The sequence below is a fragment of the Salmo salar genome, chromosome 02, assembly GCF_965601325.2.
Source record: "Salmo salar chromosome 02, fSalSal1, whole genome shotgun sequence".
NCBI classification, from domain to species: domain Eukaryota; kingdom Metazoa; phylum Chordata; class Actinopteri; order Salmoniformes; family Salmonidae; genus Salmo; species Salmo salar.
The window spans coordinates 38,738,344-38,755,937 of NC_138292.1; the positions used below are offsets into that span (position 1 = coordinate 38,738,344).

The 17,594-nt window shown below is 39.9% G+C and overlaps 2 protein-coding genes across 2 annotated transcripts in view; one reads left to right on the forward strand and one right to left on the reverse strand.

Moving 5' to 3' along the window:
* The first annotated feature begins 1,423 nt into the window (after nucleotides 1-1,423).
* tnf-alpha-2 (tumor necrosis factor alpha-2 precursor) lies at nucleotides 1,424-3,458 on the forward strand. The gene is given in 4 exon segments (NM_001123590.1): nucleotides 1,424-1,764; nucleotides 1,854-1,902; nucleotides 2,040-2,099; nucleotides 2,495-3,458. Coding segments are annotated over 4 exon segments (741 nt in total). The 5' UTR covers nucleotides 1,424-1,572; the 3' UTR covers nucleotides 2,935-3,458.
* A 1,924-nt stretch (nucleotides 3,459-5,382) lies between these two features.
* The window catches only part of LOC106582320 (gamma-aminobutyric acid type B receptor subunit 1-like), a 49,114-nt gene continuing 36,902 nt past the window's right edge, over nucleotides 5,383-17,594 (reverse strand). Inside the window, exons 17-24 of the mRNA XM_014165313.3 lie at nucleotides 17,183-17,315; nucleotides 16,410-16,526; nucleotides 13,324-13,431; nucleotides 10,958-11,051; nucleotides 10,203-10,330; nucleotides 8,837-8,965; nucleotides 8,395-8,538; nucleotides 5,383-7,957 (exon numbers count right to left, since the gene is read on the reverse strand). Of these exons, the coding sequence (XP_014020788.1) occupies nucleotides 7,667-7,957; nucleotides 8,395-8,538; nucleotides 8,837-8,965; nucleotides 10,203-10,330; nucleotides 10,958-11,051; nucleotides 13,324-13,431; nucleotides 16,410-16,526; nucleotides 17,183-17,315 (1,144 nt within the window). The 3' untranslated portion in view covers nucleotides 5,383-7,666. The remainder of the gene's footprint in view (nucleotides 7,958-8,394; nucleotides 8,539-8,836; nucleotides 8,966-10,202; nucleotides 10,331-10,957; nucleotides 11,052-13,323; nucleotides 13,432-16,409; nucleotides 16,527-17,182; nucleotides 17,316-17,594) is intronic.

The following is a 17,594-nucleotide window of genomic DNA, read 5'->3' on the forward strand; positions in this document are numbered from 1 at the left end:
ATTACGACTGAATGACAATACATAAAACACTGTGACAATACTCCAAGCTTTCCTGATGGTCATGCCTGTATTGCTTGTATTTGCACGTAAGGAAACAGTGACACAGTGCATGTAAAACAGTGTTACGTGACAGTGCTCCAAACTACCTTTACCAGCGGTGATACATTGCCCCTATACACTAAATTAAAGCTGCAGTCTGCAGCTCGGTCTGGTCACCCCAGTCACTTGTTTTGGTAGACAGCCAAGGACTGGGCCTGGAGAAATGTAAATCATCAAATCCCAGTTTATTTCAAGTGCATTTAACAAAAGCCTCAATACACTTTACCAAAAAAAAGGAATAAAAAAGAAAGAAAGAAAGAAACAACAGAGAATTCAAACTTAAGTATAACCACTCTCAAATTCATAGACAGAGCTATGGATGCAAATGCGTTCCACATATGATATCAAAAATGATAGTTTTAACCATGTTTTGAAGGTATACAGTGCTTGTTTATCACTAACAGAAACAGAAATTAGATGATGAAACAATATGAAAATAAAACTCAGTTCAGGTCGTGTATGGGTGATGGAAATCCCACAAATAAACCGGGTTATAGTCCAAACTCGCTCAACCAGTCAGGGAGGGCAGTGAAATACCAGATTGGGTCAATAAAGAGAAGTCAAACACCTGTTTGGGGGTTTGGAAAGGGTTATGTACAAAACCAGTTCTGAAACAAGAAGAGGGATATTTACAAGTATTTTTTGTTTCTCCTGAGCCTGTCCTTGTATAGCTTCAAATGTATTGTGATTGTGTAGGTGTAGAAGTATTAATTTTACATCCAGTTATTAACAACTTCTGTGCAGCAAGTTCTATGTAATCAATAAATATCATAATTGTTTACTATTTGAAATGTACGACTATTACTAGACATACAGCATTACAAACAGCTGGTGAATGAGACTGAATAAAAATCACTAACTAAAGTTCAAGTCAAAAGTGGCTTTGCTACACTTTACATTAAGTAGCAAAGATACCATGGAGTTTAATGGTATTCAAATGCATGTGTGTAATTACACAATAAATACACGCGGGACTTGTTGAGAATTCCTTGTTTTATGTAAATGCAGTTTCAGTATATAGCTGAGAAGTTACTGTACATTCTGGTTACCAAATAGAAAAACTACATTGTTGCACAAGGAATTCACTTTAAAGTTGAACTTTCTGTTTTGTCTTAACCCTATCCTGCAACCACACCTACCCATTGGAATCCCAGTTTGGCAGAGCTGGTCTGTGGATTTTATTTTCCTTTGAACCATAACCATCTCTCCACAGTCTGCTGCTACTCTGCTATGTCTCCACTCACTGGGTGACATCACTGGAGTTTCCCCTTTTGTGCTAGTAGCAGGCCGAGCATAAAAACGACAGGGCTTCTGTCAGAAGTCCATTCTAACAAACGAGCAAAACACAGGACACCTATCAAGCTACAACTCTGTCAAAACAAAGAAGATATTTAGGCGAACATTCAGTTGCTAGACTTTTCCACTGCCACCAAGAGCCAAGAGTCAAGAGTTTGAACCTCATTCAACAGAAGTATGGAGGGGTATGCGATGACAACTGGCGACATGGAGAGGGGCCCTGTGTACAAGACAACGGTGACAGCTGTTGCTGAGGGAAAGGCCTCCAGAGGTTGGCTATGGAGGCTGTGTGGCGTCCTCTTAGTAGCAGCTTTATGTGCGGCAGCAGCCCTGCTCTTTGCCTGGTGTCAGCATGGAAGACTGGCAACGGTAAGGAACTCTAATGGGGCCAATATTTAACACATTTCTGAAATAGAGGACCGTACAATCAACTAACATCCTCTTGGTTTATCTCACAGATGCAGGATGGAATGGAGCATCAGCTGGAGATACTCATTGGTGCAAAAGGTGATTATTTGATTGACAGATGCCCTTTTTTATTGAATTCCTTCTCACTATAATTGCTTTAATTAAAGGTTACAGTTGTAGCCAACGTCATGGCTTTTGCTTGTGTTATTCGTGACTAATATTTTTCTCTCCCTCAGATACCCACCATACATTGAAGCAGATTGCCGGCAATGCAAAAGTAGCCATCCATTTAGAGGGTGAGTGACCTACAGCCTTTTGCAGTCAGCCTGGACTGTGTCTGTTGAAGGTTAAAACATGTCTAGTGGGCTAGTATGTCTTAGTGTCATTCCATTGTAGAAGCTAGGGGATTCTTTTTAAACATCCCCATTCAAAAATAAGGTTTAAGGTTTAAAACAGTGTCTAGTGGGCTAATAAGTATTTCTATTGGGGAAGCCCTGGGATTTTATTCAAACATTTCCATTGACAAAAATTAAAGCACAACACAAGGAAGCAAGGAAGTTGCTTAATCATTAGCTTGTCTCTTGTTGCCACCAGAGTAAATTGACAAGAGCTTTGGAAGAACAAATAGCTACCAGCTGGACTCTGGGGCCTCAAAGTTGTAACAATGGGCCTTTCTTCCCTCTAATGCCAGGTGAATACAATCCTAATCTTACCGCTAACACCGTGCAGTGGAGAAAGGATGACGGCCAGGCCTTTTCCCAGGGCGGGTTCAAGCTACAAGGGAACCAAATTCTCATCCCACACACTGGGCTCTTCTTCGTTTACAGCCAGGCTTCGTTTAGGGTCAAGTGCAACAGCCCGGGCGAGCGTACCACTCCCCTGAGTCACGTTATTTGGCGCTATTCGGACTCCATCGGGGATAATGCTAATCTACTTAGCGGGGTAAGGTCAGTTTGTCAACAAAAATATGGTAATTCTGAGTCCAATATCGGCGAGGGCTGGTACAATGCAGTTTACCTTAGTGCAGTGTTTCATCTGAATGAAGGGGACAAACTGTGGACTGAGACCAATCGACTGACCGAAGTGGAGCCAGAGCAGGGCAAGAACTTTTTTGGTGTGTTTGCACTATGATGAGAGAGAGGCAGGCCAGAGATGAATGTTTGTTCAAACAGTTTTATGTTAAAACTCTTATTTTAGTGTTGCAATTTTATGGTAACTGAGCAATCTCAAAGGAGATAGGTCTAATCTTAATGGTTATTTTGTAAACTGAAATAGTTTGAGAAATGATTATTGTTTGTCCATACATGATGATTGTCCATTCTCTGTATTGTAGATTTTGCACCAAATAATACTATGACTTTGAGTTATTTATATTAACTTACTTTTTAATTTTTTTTACTATTTATATGAAAATACATATTAACTTAAAAAAATGATATTTACTATTTATATGAAAATACAGTAGGCTACTGTGGAGTACTGTAGTATAAGTTATTTTGATTCACATAAGTCTATCAGAATACATTGCTACAATATTAAGTTATTTTATTTAATGTACTGATGTACTATGTCTATTTAAATGTGATTGTGTGTATTTTATTTGTCACCTATTCAGAGTGCTTGAATCAACTGTAATAAATTCCAAATGTTCTCAACTTTAGGAGACTCAAAGTTTGATTATATTTAATTATGCAGTTTGGAGGGGGCGGGGCCGGGCGCAGTGACGCCAATTTAGCAACGTTTCAGACTACCCTGGCAACTTTTTTTTCAAACAGCACCTAGCAACATTTAAACATTTATTTGGAACTTTTAGCAACTTTTGAAAAGTGACTCAAACGCTAAAATGCACGCATTTTCCCTCTAATTGACACAAAAACGAGTTTCTCTGCCACACACTCAGTCACAACACACGTGCCTGGCTGCAAAAGTGTATTGTGAGTGACGTCAGCAGCAGGCGCTCAGCTTGTGCACAGGCAGCAGCAATTTCAGCAAATTGCAAATCATTGTTGGTTGACTGCAGCAGCAGTAGTACGCAGTCAGCAGTTGTACGGGTTCGACGAGCCAAACCCAATGAATATAGTTGGTCACGAATGTTTGATCTTGAACAGAACTTACAACATCAATCAACATGTATCAATCAACATTTTACAGCCAGAAGTACAGAACAGAGTGGGAGTCTGTACCTGAACAAAAGTCAAATCATATTTTTGGCCGAGATGGCCAGTCAATTTGAGTAACCTTAATGTGTATTCTATGTAATGACGCAGTTTTACGTTATCACGTAGTGACATCACAACGTCATTTAGCAACTTTTAGCAACAAATCAAACTGCCTCTAGCAACTTACCCTGAAAATTTGTTGGCAACACTGGCCGGACGGGTCTGGACATATCCAACTGTCTTATATGGTTGAGGGTAAATGGGTTTTGACTTTAGCAGTAAATTAACACTACGGGCTTTATTAATTCTGTAAAGTTTAAGCGTTACAGACTCCGCGATAGAAATGTAAAGGTAATTTCAGATTGAGCCGACATGTGCAGCGTTTACCGTGAATGCAGTCTCCACTAATGCGGGAACATTGCCTTTCAATTTCAGTCACTCTATAACGCTGAACTTCTGCAATGCAGATTGAATCAAAGCCCAACATCTGTTCTTGAGCAGCTTGCACCAGAAATTGTAATACAAAGTGCATCCCCAATGATGTCAGACCAAAACAAGGGAAATTCCTTTTTTTATTTCCTGCTGTGTCAAGTGAGAGGGCCCACATATGCCTTAAAGCCATGTCTGGGGATTCCCCCCACTGACCTTATTCCTCCTCCTCCTCCTTGAAAGCATCATAGGTTTTCAGTCATGTGGGTGGGTGGGTGGCGGGCTGTAAACATCTGAGCTGAAATACTGTATGTGCACGAGAAAATGTGTTTGACCCACAAACATCCTCAGGCTGTATCACATCCAGCTGTGATTGGGAGTCCCATAGGGCGGCACACAATTGGCCCAGCGTCGTCCGGGCTTGGCCGGGGTAGGCTGTCATTGTAAATAAGAATTTGTTCTTAACTGACTTGCCTAGTTAAATAAAGGTAAAAAAAAATATTGTTCCAAGATGAGGTTGTCATTTACCATGACCCTTTGCAGCTGGCTGTTGTGTAACATGTATGTCTGCCTTTCACTTTCAGCTCATATTACGATCTCAATCTTTGAGTTCATATTGCCTTTTGATAAGAAATGACACCAATACCCATTGGTTAATAGGTCAATAAATGATGAAGTGGAAGCACATTGTATGGGACTGAAATTACTTTTAATCCTGGGAGGGCTATCGTTCAATATGAATGTAGATTCTAGATGAATAATCAACAGAATCCCTTGGGCGTCATTAACTGATGGTGACATCTGGTGGTTAAAACAGCTGTGTATGACATGCTTGTCCCTTTGGGCATGTTTATGATTCCACATTGTCTGTCATAAAATGCCCATTCAAAGTATAATGAAGTGTTTTGTCGTATTTCAGGGTTTATGAGGGTGTTTAAATGAAATGATGTCCCTTATGAGTCCAATTGACACATAACACGATATACATAAATTCAGTGAAAAACAATGGGTTTATTTTACTATGATTATCCATATATTTGAATGCATATAATCTGAAATATATCAACATTTAAAATTTTAAATATAGTGTATACAAATATCTTCAAATCCAGTTATATACACTGCATGTACAAAACATTAGGAACACCTGCTCTTTCCATGACATAGACTGAACAAGTGAATCCAGGTGAAAGCTATGATCCCTTATTGATGTCACCTGTTAAATCCACTTCAATCAGTGTAGATGAAGGGGAGGAGACAGGTTAAAGAATAATTTTTAAGCCTTGAGACAATTGAGACATGGATTGTGTATGTGAGCCATTCAGAGGGTGAATGGGCAAGACAAAAGACTTAAGTGCTTTTGAACAAGGTATGGTAGTAGGTGCCAGGCACACCAGTCTGAGTGTGTCAAGAACTGCAACGCTCTGGATTTTTCACCACAGTTTCCTGTGTGTATCAAGAATTGTCCGCCACCCAAAGGACATCCAGTCAACTTGACACAACTGTGAGAAGCATTGGAGTCAACATGGGCCAGCATTCCTGTGGAACGCTTTCAACACCTTGTACAGCCATTTCCCGACGAATTGAGGCTGTTCTGAGGACAAAAAGGGGCTGCAACTCAATATTAGGAAGGTGTTCCTAATGTTTTGTACAGTCAGTGTATATTCATACATGTGCAAGAGTATATTTCTCTAAATAATCTTCGCATACATATATTACAATATTACCCAATGTCGTCCATGTACAGTTAATAAATATTGACTATTTCATCCAATAACTTCCTATGGAGAAGTTGCATATCTCACTTTCCGATACCCTGAGCTACAGTATGTTATTAGAATGGCAACAAAATCCCGACCTGAAACTTTGTTTTGAACTATAGTGCAACATGAGATAATGCTATTTGGAAAAGTAACATCTCTTACGTTACTTGCCAACTAAGCTGTGTTATATCATTGCTTCATACATTTTGACGAATTGCTAATAAATGAGATTGTACATATATATTAACTGTTGTATACGCATGTCAGAATCCTTTCCATATACCGTTACATATATTCCTCGTCATCACATTCACAAATGTAGTTGTACAAAGCTAAAATCGGAGGGGAAATTCGGAAGAAATGTCAACTATAAGACCAACGGGTGACAAGCATGTACACTCACATTTACATTTATATTCAGATTGTCTTTAAGGAAAAACAGTTGTTGACAAAGAAAATAAAAAGGGCGGGAAGAATGATGCATAATAAATATGCCATTTAAAATCTTCAAGAGGGTGTGCTTCCTTTGAATATCTATAACGTGTCCAAGAAAATTCTAATTGTCGGAACATATCCATTCAAGTCCAATTGAAAACGTTTAAAAGGATGATACATAGAAAACTGATTAGGTTACATATCATATTACACTATTTTCTTATCAAATGGGTTTCGTATATTCAAGAGCATATAACAGCAAAAATGTGATTGAAGATACAAAGCTGTACTTGAATATGTGTACAGCAAAACATCCACAAAAATCTTGCTATTGTCCCAAAATGAGGGTTGTCCATTCCAAAACCCTCTACTGTATATGGCTATAATGTTGGCATTTCACTTTCAGTTAGGATGACTTTACACTTTGAGTTTCGATGGCGTTTTGATATGAAATCCAGTAAATTGGATCCACTGGGAAACTGTGCTGTTTTTTTTCCACTCATTGCATTTGAACAGTTTCCACCCCTTTACCCCCCAAAAATATTGAACTAAATATAGGGCACAACATTGAATCCATGACATAACATATCATACATTATGTAATAACAATATTAATCAATTACCATGTGTTTCGCTATTTCAACAAACCGAAGACAAATAGGCAGAGACGGGAGTCAAAAAGGAGCAAACACACGCACTACACAAAGTCCTCCCGGAGATCCTAGATACATCTGCACAACAGAACGAGAAAACAAACAAAGGGAAGGAGGATAGAGGAGGAATGAAAAAGGGAGATCTGTCCATTTTTTGTCTCCACAAGTAGACTGAGGGTTACTCTGGAATGTGCTTGTCTCTTATTCAATAACTCGTAGTACTAGTCACAAGTGCTTCAGGTTCCCACAGTGAGATAGACTGTGAGAAAGACTGGTGTTACCTGGGGTTCGTGTGCCTCCACTCACTCTGTCAATGTCAGTAGCTTGTGCTCTTTTCCCATAACAAGTGAAAGTCACACTGCCTCCATGTGTGTTCGTTCCTCTGTAGGCTCTGGGCTCTTCTAGCACCCCACCCCCCACCCCTTCACTTGTAGAGCAGGGGGATCTGGCTGTTGTGACAGTGGTTGCGACTTATCTTGCTGTCCGCCTGGTACAGGTTGGAGGAGTTGGAGAAAGAGGGGGGTAAGGAGGAGTGATTGTCTGACGCGGGGTTGGGGTAACCGGGTGGGGGCAGGAGAGACTTGGGGTCTGGCTGGGAAGAGGGCGGGGACGGGTTGCTGTGGTTCTGGTTGGTGCCGGATGAGGGCCGTCGTCGGTTGCGCAGGGCCTGTCTCTCAACCAGCTGGTTGCGGAGCTCCGATACCCTCTGCTCTTTCTGAGAGCACGGAAGAGGAAGAGGTCTTATTAATACTGGACACATGTGTAAAGAGGAATCCTTTATTACGCATTAATTGAGCATGAATTAGACATGTATTCATCATGTATTAATCATGTATTAATCAAACCAAATGTATCTCTTAGTAAAATATAATAAAAATGAATGATTGGAAAGATTGATTGGTTGATTGCTAGGTCAAATAATTCAGAGGTATTAGATGTATTTTAATAAATGCATTTTGATTATATTTTGATATCTATGGTATCAAAGTGAGTGTGTATTGTAGTACCACCTGTATGATAAAGATTGGTTGAATGATTGATTACTAGTTCCAATAATTCAGATGGATATTATACGTATTAGACATATTTCAATCTAGATGCATTGTGATTCTATGTTGATTGCTAAGGTGCATCATAAAGTGTGTACCGTACCTCCTGTATGATCTTCTGCAGCTCACGGTTCTCTCTCTCCAGCTGGCGAGACTTCTCCTCATCGTTGTTGTTGGTGGACGAGCCGGTCTTCAGCGTGTCCTGCTGCTCTGACTGCCACTCACCACGTGTAATCAGCCTGCGCATCTAGAATAGAATAGAGCTTTACTCTACACAGCCAGAGAGACAGAGAAGAACCATATACTATATGTGAATTTGGAAATGTTAACATTGAAGAAAGTATTGAGACTTTGTTTCGAGTGCTGATGCAAGTGTACATTAAATACTGCTGCTAAATTACTCAGTCCTAGGCTACGTCCCAAATGGCACCCTATTCCCTATACAGTGCACTACTTTCGAGCAGAGCCCTGGTCCAAAGTAACGCACTATAAAGGGAATAGGGTGCCGTTTGGGACACAGCCCTGTTCTATACAGTATACTGTACCTTGGGCACAAAGAGCACCACCAGGGTGATGTAGACAGAGAACACTATGGCCAGAGCGGCAAAGGCAAAGGAAGCATCCTGCTGTGACGTGAGGATCATAGTGACGGGAGCCGTGATCATGCACAACACCTGCAGAGACGGGGGGATTGAGAGAGAGAGCGAGAGAGAGAGAGAGTGAGAGAGATTGAGAGAAACAAAGAGGTAAATATCAAGAGAGAGGTGAGAGAGGAAAATAAGATCTAAAAAAGCGCTCGGCTACTGCTTATCATTCCAACGAGGTTCCCAATATGAAAACATCATTAAAAACTCAAAGATGAAGTAGCAGGTTAGCAGTACCATACTGGCACATCATCACAATATCAAGCCTTACAAAAGCTTTCTGCTTCCCAACAAGGAGGCCTTTGCAGATACAATAAATATTGACATTTTAAAGGATTCTACCTCATATGGGGCACCATTATTGGAGGGAATTGTCTCATTTATCTCTGTGTATTACACCACGAAATATACACAATTAAATGAAATGGTTAAATCAACATCTAAGCTTTCCCTTTGTTCGGACCTGCAGCTGTGTTTAACGATTTCATCAAGCTATATGAATGACTGATCAATTAAATGTTCTTTCCTCTGCTTGGCAAAAAAGAAATCGACTTCATACTTGCATAACCGCCCAGCAAATGCGCAGTCAAAAGAAGTAAAACTGTGGGTGGTTTTCAGTCATAAGTGTTTCGGTTCCTCATTAAGCTGTTTTGAGATGGGAATCTGGGCAAGTTCTGGCAATTATGTAAATCCTTGTTCAGAGAGTACTAAATTGTTTGCACATTGTTGAGCAGAAATAGAAACCCAGCCTAAAGCTAAAGTTCTAAAAAAAAATTGCCTGTGTAAGAGCAGTGGTTTGTTCCAGCAACAGTCTACATTACCAGACATTTAATGGATTTGCTCACCTGTGTGAGGGTTACCGAATGGCTATGGCTACTTGTTTGCAAAACTTAGATGGTGCAATGGTACTGTATGTTATCGCTGCTATATCAGTTAAAGTGAAGCTTAAATGCCTCTATAGGTGATGATCATTCACTGATTCAAATCAAATTCAAATGATTGTTTAAGTATAGCACTAACGTTTTGCTTTAGCGCCAAAAATACATTTATGAGCACATGCTTACCACCAGAAATAACAAGTCTTAGCCGTATGTTATCATTATGCACTAATACATCATTGAATCTCATGTCCACACTGAGACAATGCCTAGCCCCTGCCACCTTTCTACCAATAGTTAATTGTTGCTTTGAGTTCATTCGCTCGACGGACTGCCTAAAATGCAGAGCGGAAAACCAGAGCACTCCCCCTGTGATGGTTGAGACTCACAGCCACGTTGTAAATAGCCATCCCCACGGCTCGATGGTCATTGATCTTCTCCGTGGAAACAGACTTGGTCTCGTAGGCCAGAAATATCCCCAGCAACAGCAGCAGTCCCTTGTAGCCATACACTACACCTGGTGGAGAGAGAGAGAGAGAGACAAAGTGGGAGAGAGACAGAATGAGAGAGAGAGAGAGCGAGAGAAAGAGACAGAATGAGAGAGAAAGAGAGAGAGAGAGATGGAAAGCGAAGACGATGGAGTGATGTTAGGCAGTTGACTAAAGGTAATGCATATTCCCCCTTTATTTCTTCTGTCCAAGTGTCCATTGTTCTTTCATTACGTCGCTCAGTGGGGTTGACAATATATTTGCATAGCACAGAGAGGGAATGCTATGGGGCAATGGCACAGTTTGTGAGCTATATTATTTGAATTTGACAGTATTATGCATTCAGAAGAGCTGCCACTGTCAGGAAGAGAGGGAGTATGGCAATAGTGAGAGAAAGACAAATGAAAGGAGAAGATAACATGAAAGTATATGAGGGAAAGATAAAAGGCAGGGAATGACTGACTTGAGTGAGTGAGAGGAGTGGAGGAAAAAGAGAGAAAGCTAATGTGGGGCGCTGAGATACGAGGAGTGTTTCATTTACAATGAATGGACTGGGGATTGAGGGAGTGAGAGAGTGAACAAAAAAAGAGGGAACAAGGGAGTGTGAGAGAGAAGTACTGATAAGAGAGAAGGAGTAAGGAATAGAGGAGGGATACCGAGCCATGTGTTCATCTTCTCTGAAGTGCAGTGCTCCAGGAGGGGCTGAATCAGGACATCCAAGTCTCCTTTAGGGGCCTCCCTAGTGAACTTCTACTCAGAGAGAGAGGGTGGGGGGAGGAAGTGTGAGAGAGAGAGAGAAAGTGGGAGAGAGAAAGAAAGAAGAAAGAAAGAAAGAAAGAAAGAGAAAGAAAGAAAGAAAGAAAGAAAGAAAGAAAGAAAGAAAGAAAGAAAGAAAGAAAGAAAGAAAGAAAGAAAGAGGGCGAGAGACAGGGAGAGCGACAGGGAGAGAGACAGGGAGAGAGGGAGAGAGAGCGGGAGAGAGAGAGAGGAAGTGAGAGGGGAAGTGAGAGAGAACGGGAGACAGAGTGAACAACATTCCGTGTGATATCCGCAATACATTACATTTAAAACTGACAAGTAGAAAGTAAATGAACAATAAGATGACTGACATCAAAGCAATAATCTTTTGTTGAACACTAGACATGTGACAGTGCTAACATACGAAAGCTAATACCACATAGAGTACAGTGCCTTCAGAAAGTATTCACACCCTTGACTTTTTCCACATTTTGTTGTGTTACTGCCTGACGAAGGCCGTGTGGCCGATACATAAAAGCTCATTAAAGAAGAGTGATACTATCAAGAGCGGTGTGCAGGTTTCTTATATTTTCTGTTATTCAACTGCCCCTGCAAAAAAGATAGCTCAGATGTGCGAGTGCCTTTCGAATACTGAATTTTGTTGTGTTACAGCCTGAATTTAAAATGGATTACATTTAGATTTCTGGTCACTGGCCTATACACAATACCCCATGATATCAAAGTGGAATTATGTTTTTAGAAATGTTTACAAATTAATAAAAAATGAAAAGCTGAAATGTCTTAAGTATTCAACCCCTTTTTTATGGCAAGCCTAAATAAGTTCAGTAGTAAAGTTGCATGGACTCTGTGTGCAATAATAGTGTTGAACATGATTTTTGAATGACTACCTCATCTCTGTACCCCACATATATCTGTAAGGTTCCTCAGTCGAGCAGTGAATTTCAAACACAGATTCAACCACAAAGACCACAGAGGTTTTCCAATGCCTTGCAAAGAAGCCTATTTGTAGATGGGTCAAAATGAAAAAAGCAGACATTGAATATCCCTTTGAGCATGGGGAAGTTATTAACTTACACTTTGGAATGTGTATCAATAGACCCAGTCACAATACACCCAGTTGCCGGAGAGGAAGGAAACCGTTCAGGGATTTCACCATAAGGCCAATGGTGACTTTAAACCAGTTACGGAGTTTAATGGCTGTGATAGGAGTAAACTGAGGATGGATCAACAATGTTATTACTCCACTATTTTTATTTATTTATTAAACTAGGCAGGTCAGTTAAGAACAAATTCTTATTTACAACGACGGCCTACCGGGGAACAGTGGACTAACTGCCTTGTTCAGGGGCAGAACGACAGATTTTTACCTTGTCAGCTCAGGGATTCGATCCAGCAACCTTTCAGTTACTGGCCCAACACTCTATCCACTAGGCTACCTGCCGCCCAAACTTAATTGACGGAGTGAAAAGAAGGAAGCCTGTACAGAATCAAAAATATTCCAAAACATGCATCCTGTTTGCAACAAGCAATACTGCAAAAAATGTGGCAAAGCAATTACATTTTCTGTCCTGAATACAAAGTATTATGTTTGGAGCAAATTCAATACAACACATTACTGAATTCCACTCTCCATATTTTCAAGCATAGTGGTGGCTGCATCATGTTATGGGTATGCTTGAAAATCATTAAGGACTGGAGCTAACACAGGCAAAATCCTAGAGGAAAATCTGGTTCAGTCTTTTTTCCACCAGACACTGGGAGATTAATTAATCTTTCAGCAGAACAGTACCCTAAAACACAACTCTACACTGGAGTTGCTTACCAAGAAGACAGTGAATGTTCCTGAGTAGCCGAGTGAAATCAGCTTGAAAATCTGTGGCAAGACCTGAAAATGGTTGTCTAGTAATGATCAACAACCAATTTGACAGAGTTGAAGAATTTTGAAAAGAATAATGGGCAAATGTTGTACAATCCAGGTGTGGAAAGCTCTTAGAGACGTACTCAGAAAGACTCACAGCTGTAACCGCTGCCAAAGGTGCTTCTACAAAGTATTGACTCAGGGGTGTGAATACTTATGTAAATGAGATATTTCTGTATAAAATGTTCAATAAATGTGCCAAAAGAAAATCTAAAAACATGTTTTCATTTTGTCATTTTGGGGTATTGACAAAAAATCTATTTAATCAATTTTGACTTCAGCCTGTAACACAACAACATTAGGAAAAAGTCCAGGGGTATGACCGATATGACAGTGTCACTGTACCTCCACTGTGATGTGTAACGGATCCACAATCTGCCAAATCATGAGTGACAAGATGTCTATGGCTAGTAACACTCCAACTGTTGCATAGAGTTTCCATGGCTCCAGGTGCTGCAGGGATACAGGAGAACCAATCACAATCCAAGGACCAAGGGTAATGCAGTGAGTCCACAAGCATCCAATAGATAAACTGCCAACAGAATACAGTATTGTATACGTGTATCAGCACAGAATACTTAAGTTATCAGAGCTCCCTTTAAAAAGAGATTCATATGTCAATGGGCTCCCCTGGTTAAATAAAACACACATAAATTCATTGGCATTTAGACAATAACGTTCAAATATTGTGTAAATTGAGGAGTTACTAGGCAGTGGATGCTATATGCACAACAGTGTTTTTTGAATGCGTAACATATCAAGAAGAAATGTGGTCCAAAAATGATGTAAGCAAAATAAACAACATGCTTCTTCATTTTCCATCACTTAATTCTGACTTACTTCTAGCCCTGCAACCGTTCACCCCATGCATAACCAAACCGTATTACATAGACCTTGTCACCTCTTCTATTCAAGTGCATGAAATGATTTGACTGCCTTCACTAGTCTTGCCATATTCTGACTTGGAAACTTTTTTAAAGCAGTTTCACAGAGCTCTTTGGCAAATTGCCCTTGCATGGCCATTAAAGAGAGTTGAAAGTCAACTTGATTCGTCTTGCATTGGCTCAACTAATAAAGCCCCCCAAGGTTGGATTTCCACATGGAACTTTAATACTCATACATATTCATAAATGCTCCATAAATGGCTTAATCTCTCATTCTTCTGATTAGGTCTTAGAAGAATTCCCACAACACATCGCACACAGGCAGTGTTTTCCCAGCTTCAGGACACTATCTTAGAGAGGACATACTATCTTAGAGAGGACATACTATCTTAGAGAGGACATACTATCTTAGAGAGGACACACACGTGCATACATAATCAAGTTGATAGTGTGCGCATCACGGGTATGAGTGTGTGTGTCGGTATCTCTCTGTATGCGTGTGAGTGTGTGTGTGTGTGTGTGTGTGTGTGTGTGTGTGTGTGTGTGTGTGTGTGTGTGTGTGTGTGTGTGTGTATGTGTGTACGTTAATTTGGGTGCGCGTACGTGTGTCTGTGTGACTCCCGTCTGTTTCAAGCCTGTCGTACTCTACTCTAGTGTACTCTACTGTAATGTACTCTATTCTACTCTACTGTACTCTACTGTAATGTACTCTATTCTACTCTACTGTACTCTACTGTATTCTACTCTATTCTACTCTGCTCTACTCTACTGTACCCTAATGTACTCTATTCTACTCTACTGTACTCTACTGTATTCTATTCTACTCTACTGTACTCTAGTCTACTCTAATGTACTCTACTGTACTCTACTGTATTCTACTGTACTGTACTCTACTGTACTCTACTGTATTCTAATGTACTGTACTCTACTGTACTCTACTGTATTCTGCTCTACTCTACTGTATTCTGCTCTACTCTACTGTACCCTAGTGTACTCTATTCTACTCTACTGTACTCTACTGTATTCTATTCTACTCTACTGTACTCTAGTCTACTCTACTGTACTCTACTGTACTCTACAGTATTATATTATATTCTACTCTACTGTACTCTACTGCACTCTACTGTATTCTATTCTACTGTACTCTACTGCGTTCTACTCTACTCTATTCTACTGTATTCTATTCTACTCTACTCTAGTCTACTCTACTGTACTCTAGTCTACTCTACTGTACTCTACTGTATTCTATTCAACTCTACTCTAGTCTACTCTACTGTACTCTAGTCTACTCTACTGTATTATATTCTGCTCTACTCTACTGTACTCTATTCTACTCTACTGTACTCTACTCTACTGTATTATATTCTACTCTACTGTACTCTACTGTACTATATTCTACTCTACTGTACTCAACTGTATTATATTCTACGCTACTCTATTCTACTCTACTGTATTATATTCTACTCTACTGTACTCTACTGCACTCTACTGTATTCTATTCTACTCTACTGTACTCTAGTCTACTCTACTGTACTCTAGTGTACTCTATTCTACTCTATTCTACTCTGCTCTACTCTACTGTACCCTACTTTACTCTATTCTACTCTACTGTACTCTACTGTATTCTATTCTACTCTACTGTTCTCTAGTCTACTCTACTGTACTCTACTGTACTCTACTGTATTCTACTGTACTGTACTCTACTGTACTCTACTGTATTCTGCTCTACTCTACTGTATTCTGCTCTACTCTACTGTACCCTACTGTACTCTATTCTACTCTACTGTACTCTATTCTACTCTACTGTACTCTACGGTATTATATTATATTCTACTCTACTCTACTGCACTCTACTGTATTCTATTCTACTGTACTCTACTGTATTCTACTCTACTGTACTCTAGTCTACTCTACTGTATTCTATTCTGCTCTACTCTACTGTACTCTATTCTACTCTACTGTACTCTACTGTATTATATTCTACTCTACTGTACTCTACTGTATTATATTCTACTCTACTGTACTCTACTGTATTCTATTCTATACTACTCTATTCTACTCTACTGTATTATATTCTACTCTACTGTACTCTACTGCACTCTACTGTATTCTATTCTACTCTACTCTACTGTATTCTATTCTACTCTACTCTACTGTACTCCACTTTACTCTATTCTATTGTACTCTACTCTAAGGTACTCTAGTGTACTCTATTCTATTATACTCTACTCTCCCAGAGTAGAGTATAATAGAAGGTACTCTACTGTACTCTATTCTACTCTACTGTACTCTATTCTACTGTAATGTACTCTATTCTACTCTGCTCTACTCTACTGTACTGTACTCTACTCTACTGTACTGCAGTATATCCCAGAATAGAGAATATACAGAGATACTTTAACATGCAGAGCAAAGCACATCTCCCAGAGGCTTATGTAACCTTACTCTAAAGTTGAAGGGGATTGTTTATCTGCCAGCACCACACATTCAGTACTGTAGACTCTGGAGCTTCCCTGTTCCCTCCTCTAGCCCTCTTCAAAGGCTTACCTTCCTCTTCTCCTTCTTCTCCTCCTTCTTTGTGAAGAGATTGTGTACCCACCAAATCTTGGTGAACATGCTGCCATAGGCCAAACTGAAGCCCAGGCCGAGCAGCCACAGACGGAACTAGACAGAGAGGGAGAGAGAGAGATTTTGTTGATTCATTATTTTTACTTTTTTGGCAATACAAATGCTATTTTTATTATGCCAATAAAGCAAAATTGTATTGATAGAGAGAGAGAGAGAGAGAGATGATAGATAGATAGATAGATAGATAGATAGATAGATAGATAGATAGATAGATAGATAGATAGATAGATAGATAGATAGATAGATAGATAGATAGATAGATAGATAGATAGATAGATAGATAGATAGATAGATAGATAGATAGATGATAGATAGATAGATAGATAGATAGATAGATAGATAGATAGATAGATAGATAGATAGATAGATAGATAGATAGATAGATAGATAGATAGATAGATAGATAGATAGATAGATAGATAGATAGATAGATAGATAGATAGATAGATAGATAGATAGATAGATAGATAGATAGATAGATAGATAGATAGATAGATAGAGAGAGAGAGAGACAGAGAGAGAGACAGAGAGAGAGAGAGAGAGAGAGAGAGAGAGAGAGATAAGGAATATGAGAAATAGAGAGAGGCAGAGAGAGAAAGAATTTCTCCTGACAAGCCATTCCAGCACATCCATCTACTGTAGCACTAGAAGATGGCGACAACAACCTATTCCCAAGGCTTAAGCTGTGTTACCTGACAGACCACAGGGAACTGGGACCTGTGGATGTGGTGTCCGTCGATCCCCAGGGGAAACACAGCAGCCAGAGCCATCATACAGCCCACTGCTGTCATGTTGTTCAGGTAGGGCTGGGAGTTCTGGATGTACCTGGCACAAAACCCACAAAGGGACTGTTTCACATGCACTGTCCGCAACACTTTACAGCATCAAAATAATGTCATAGACATGACATCGTCTGTCACTGAATGTAAAGTGATGAGGCATTTTGCATGGATTGGAGACATTTACGCCAAGTGTTATGACATACGTCCACATAAACGTGAATATGACTTGCCCACAGCCATCTGGAGACCGACGAGCAGGACCCACCAGGAGGACAATCATACTCGACCCAGCGTGATTGCCAATGAAGTTGTTGATGAATTG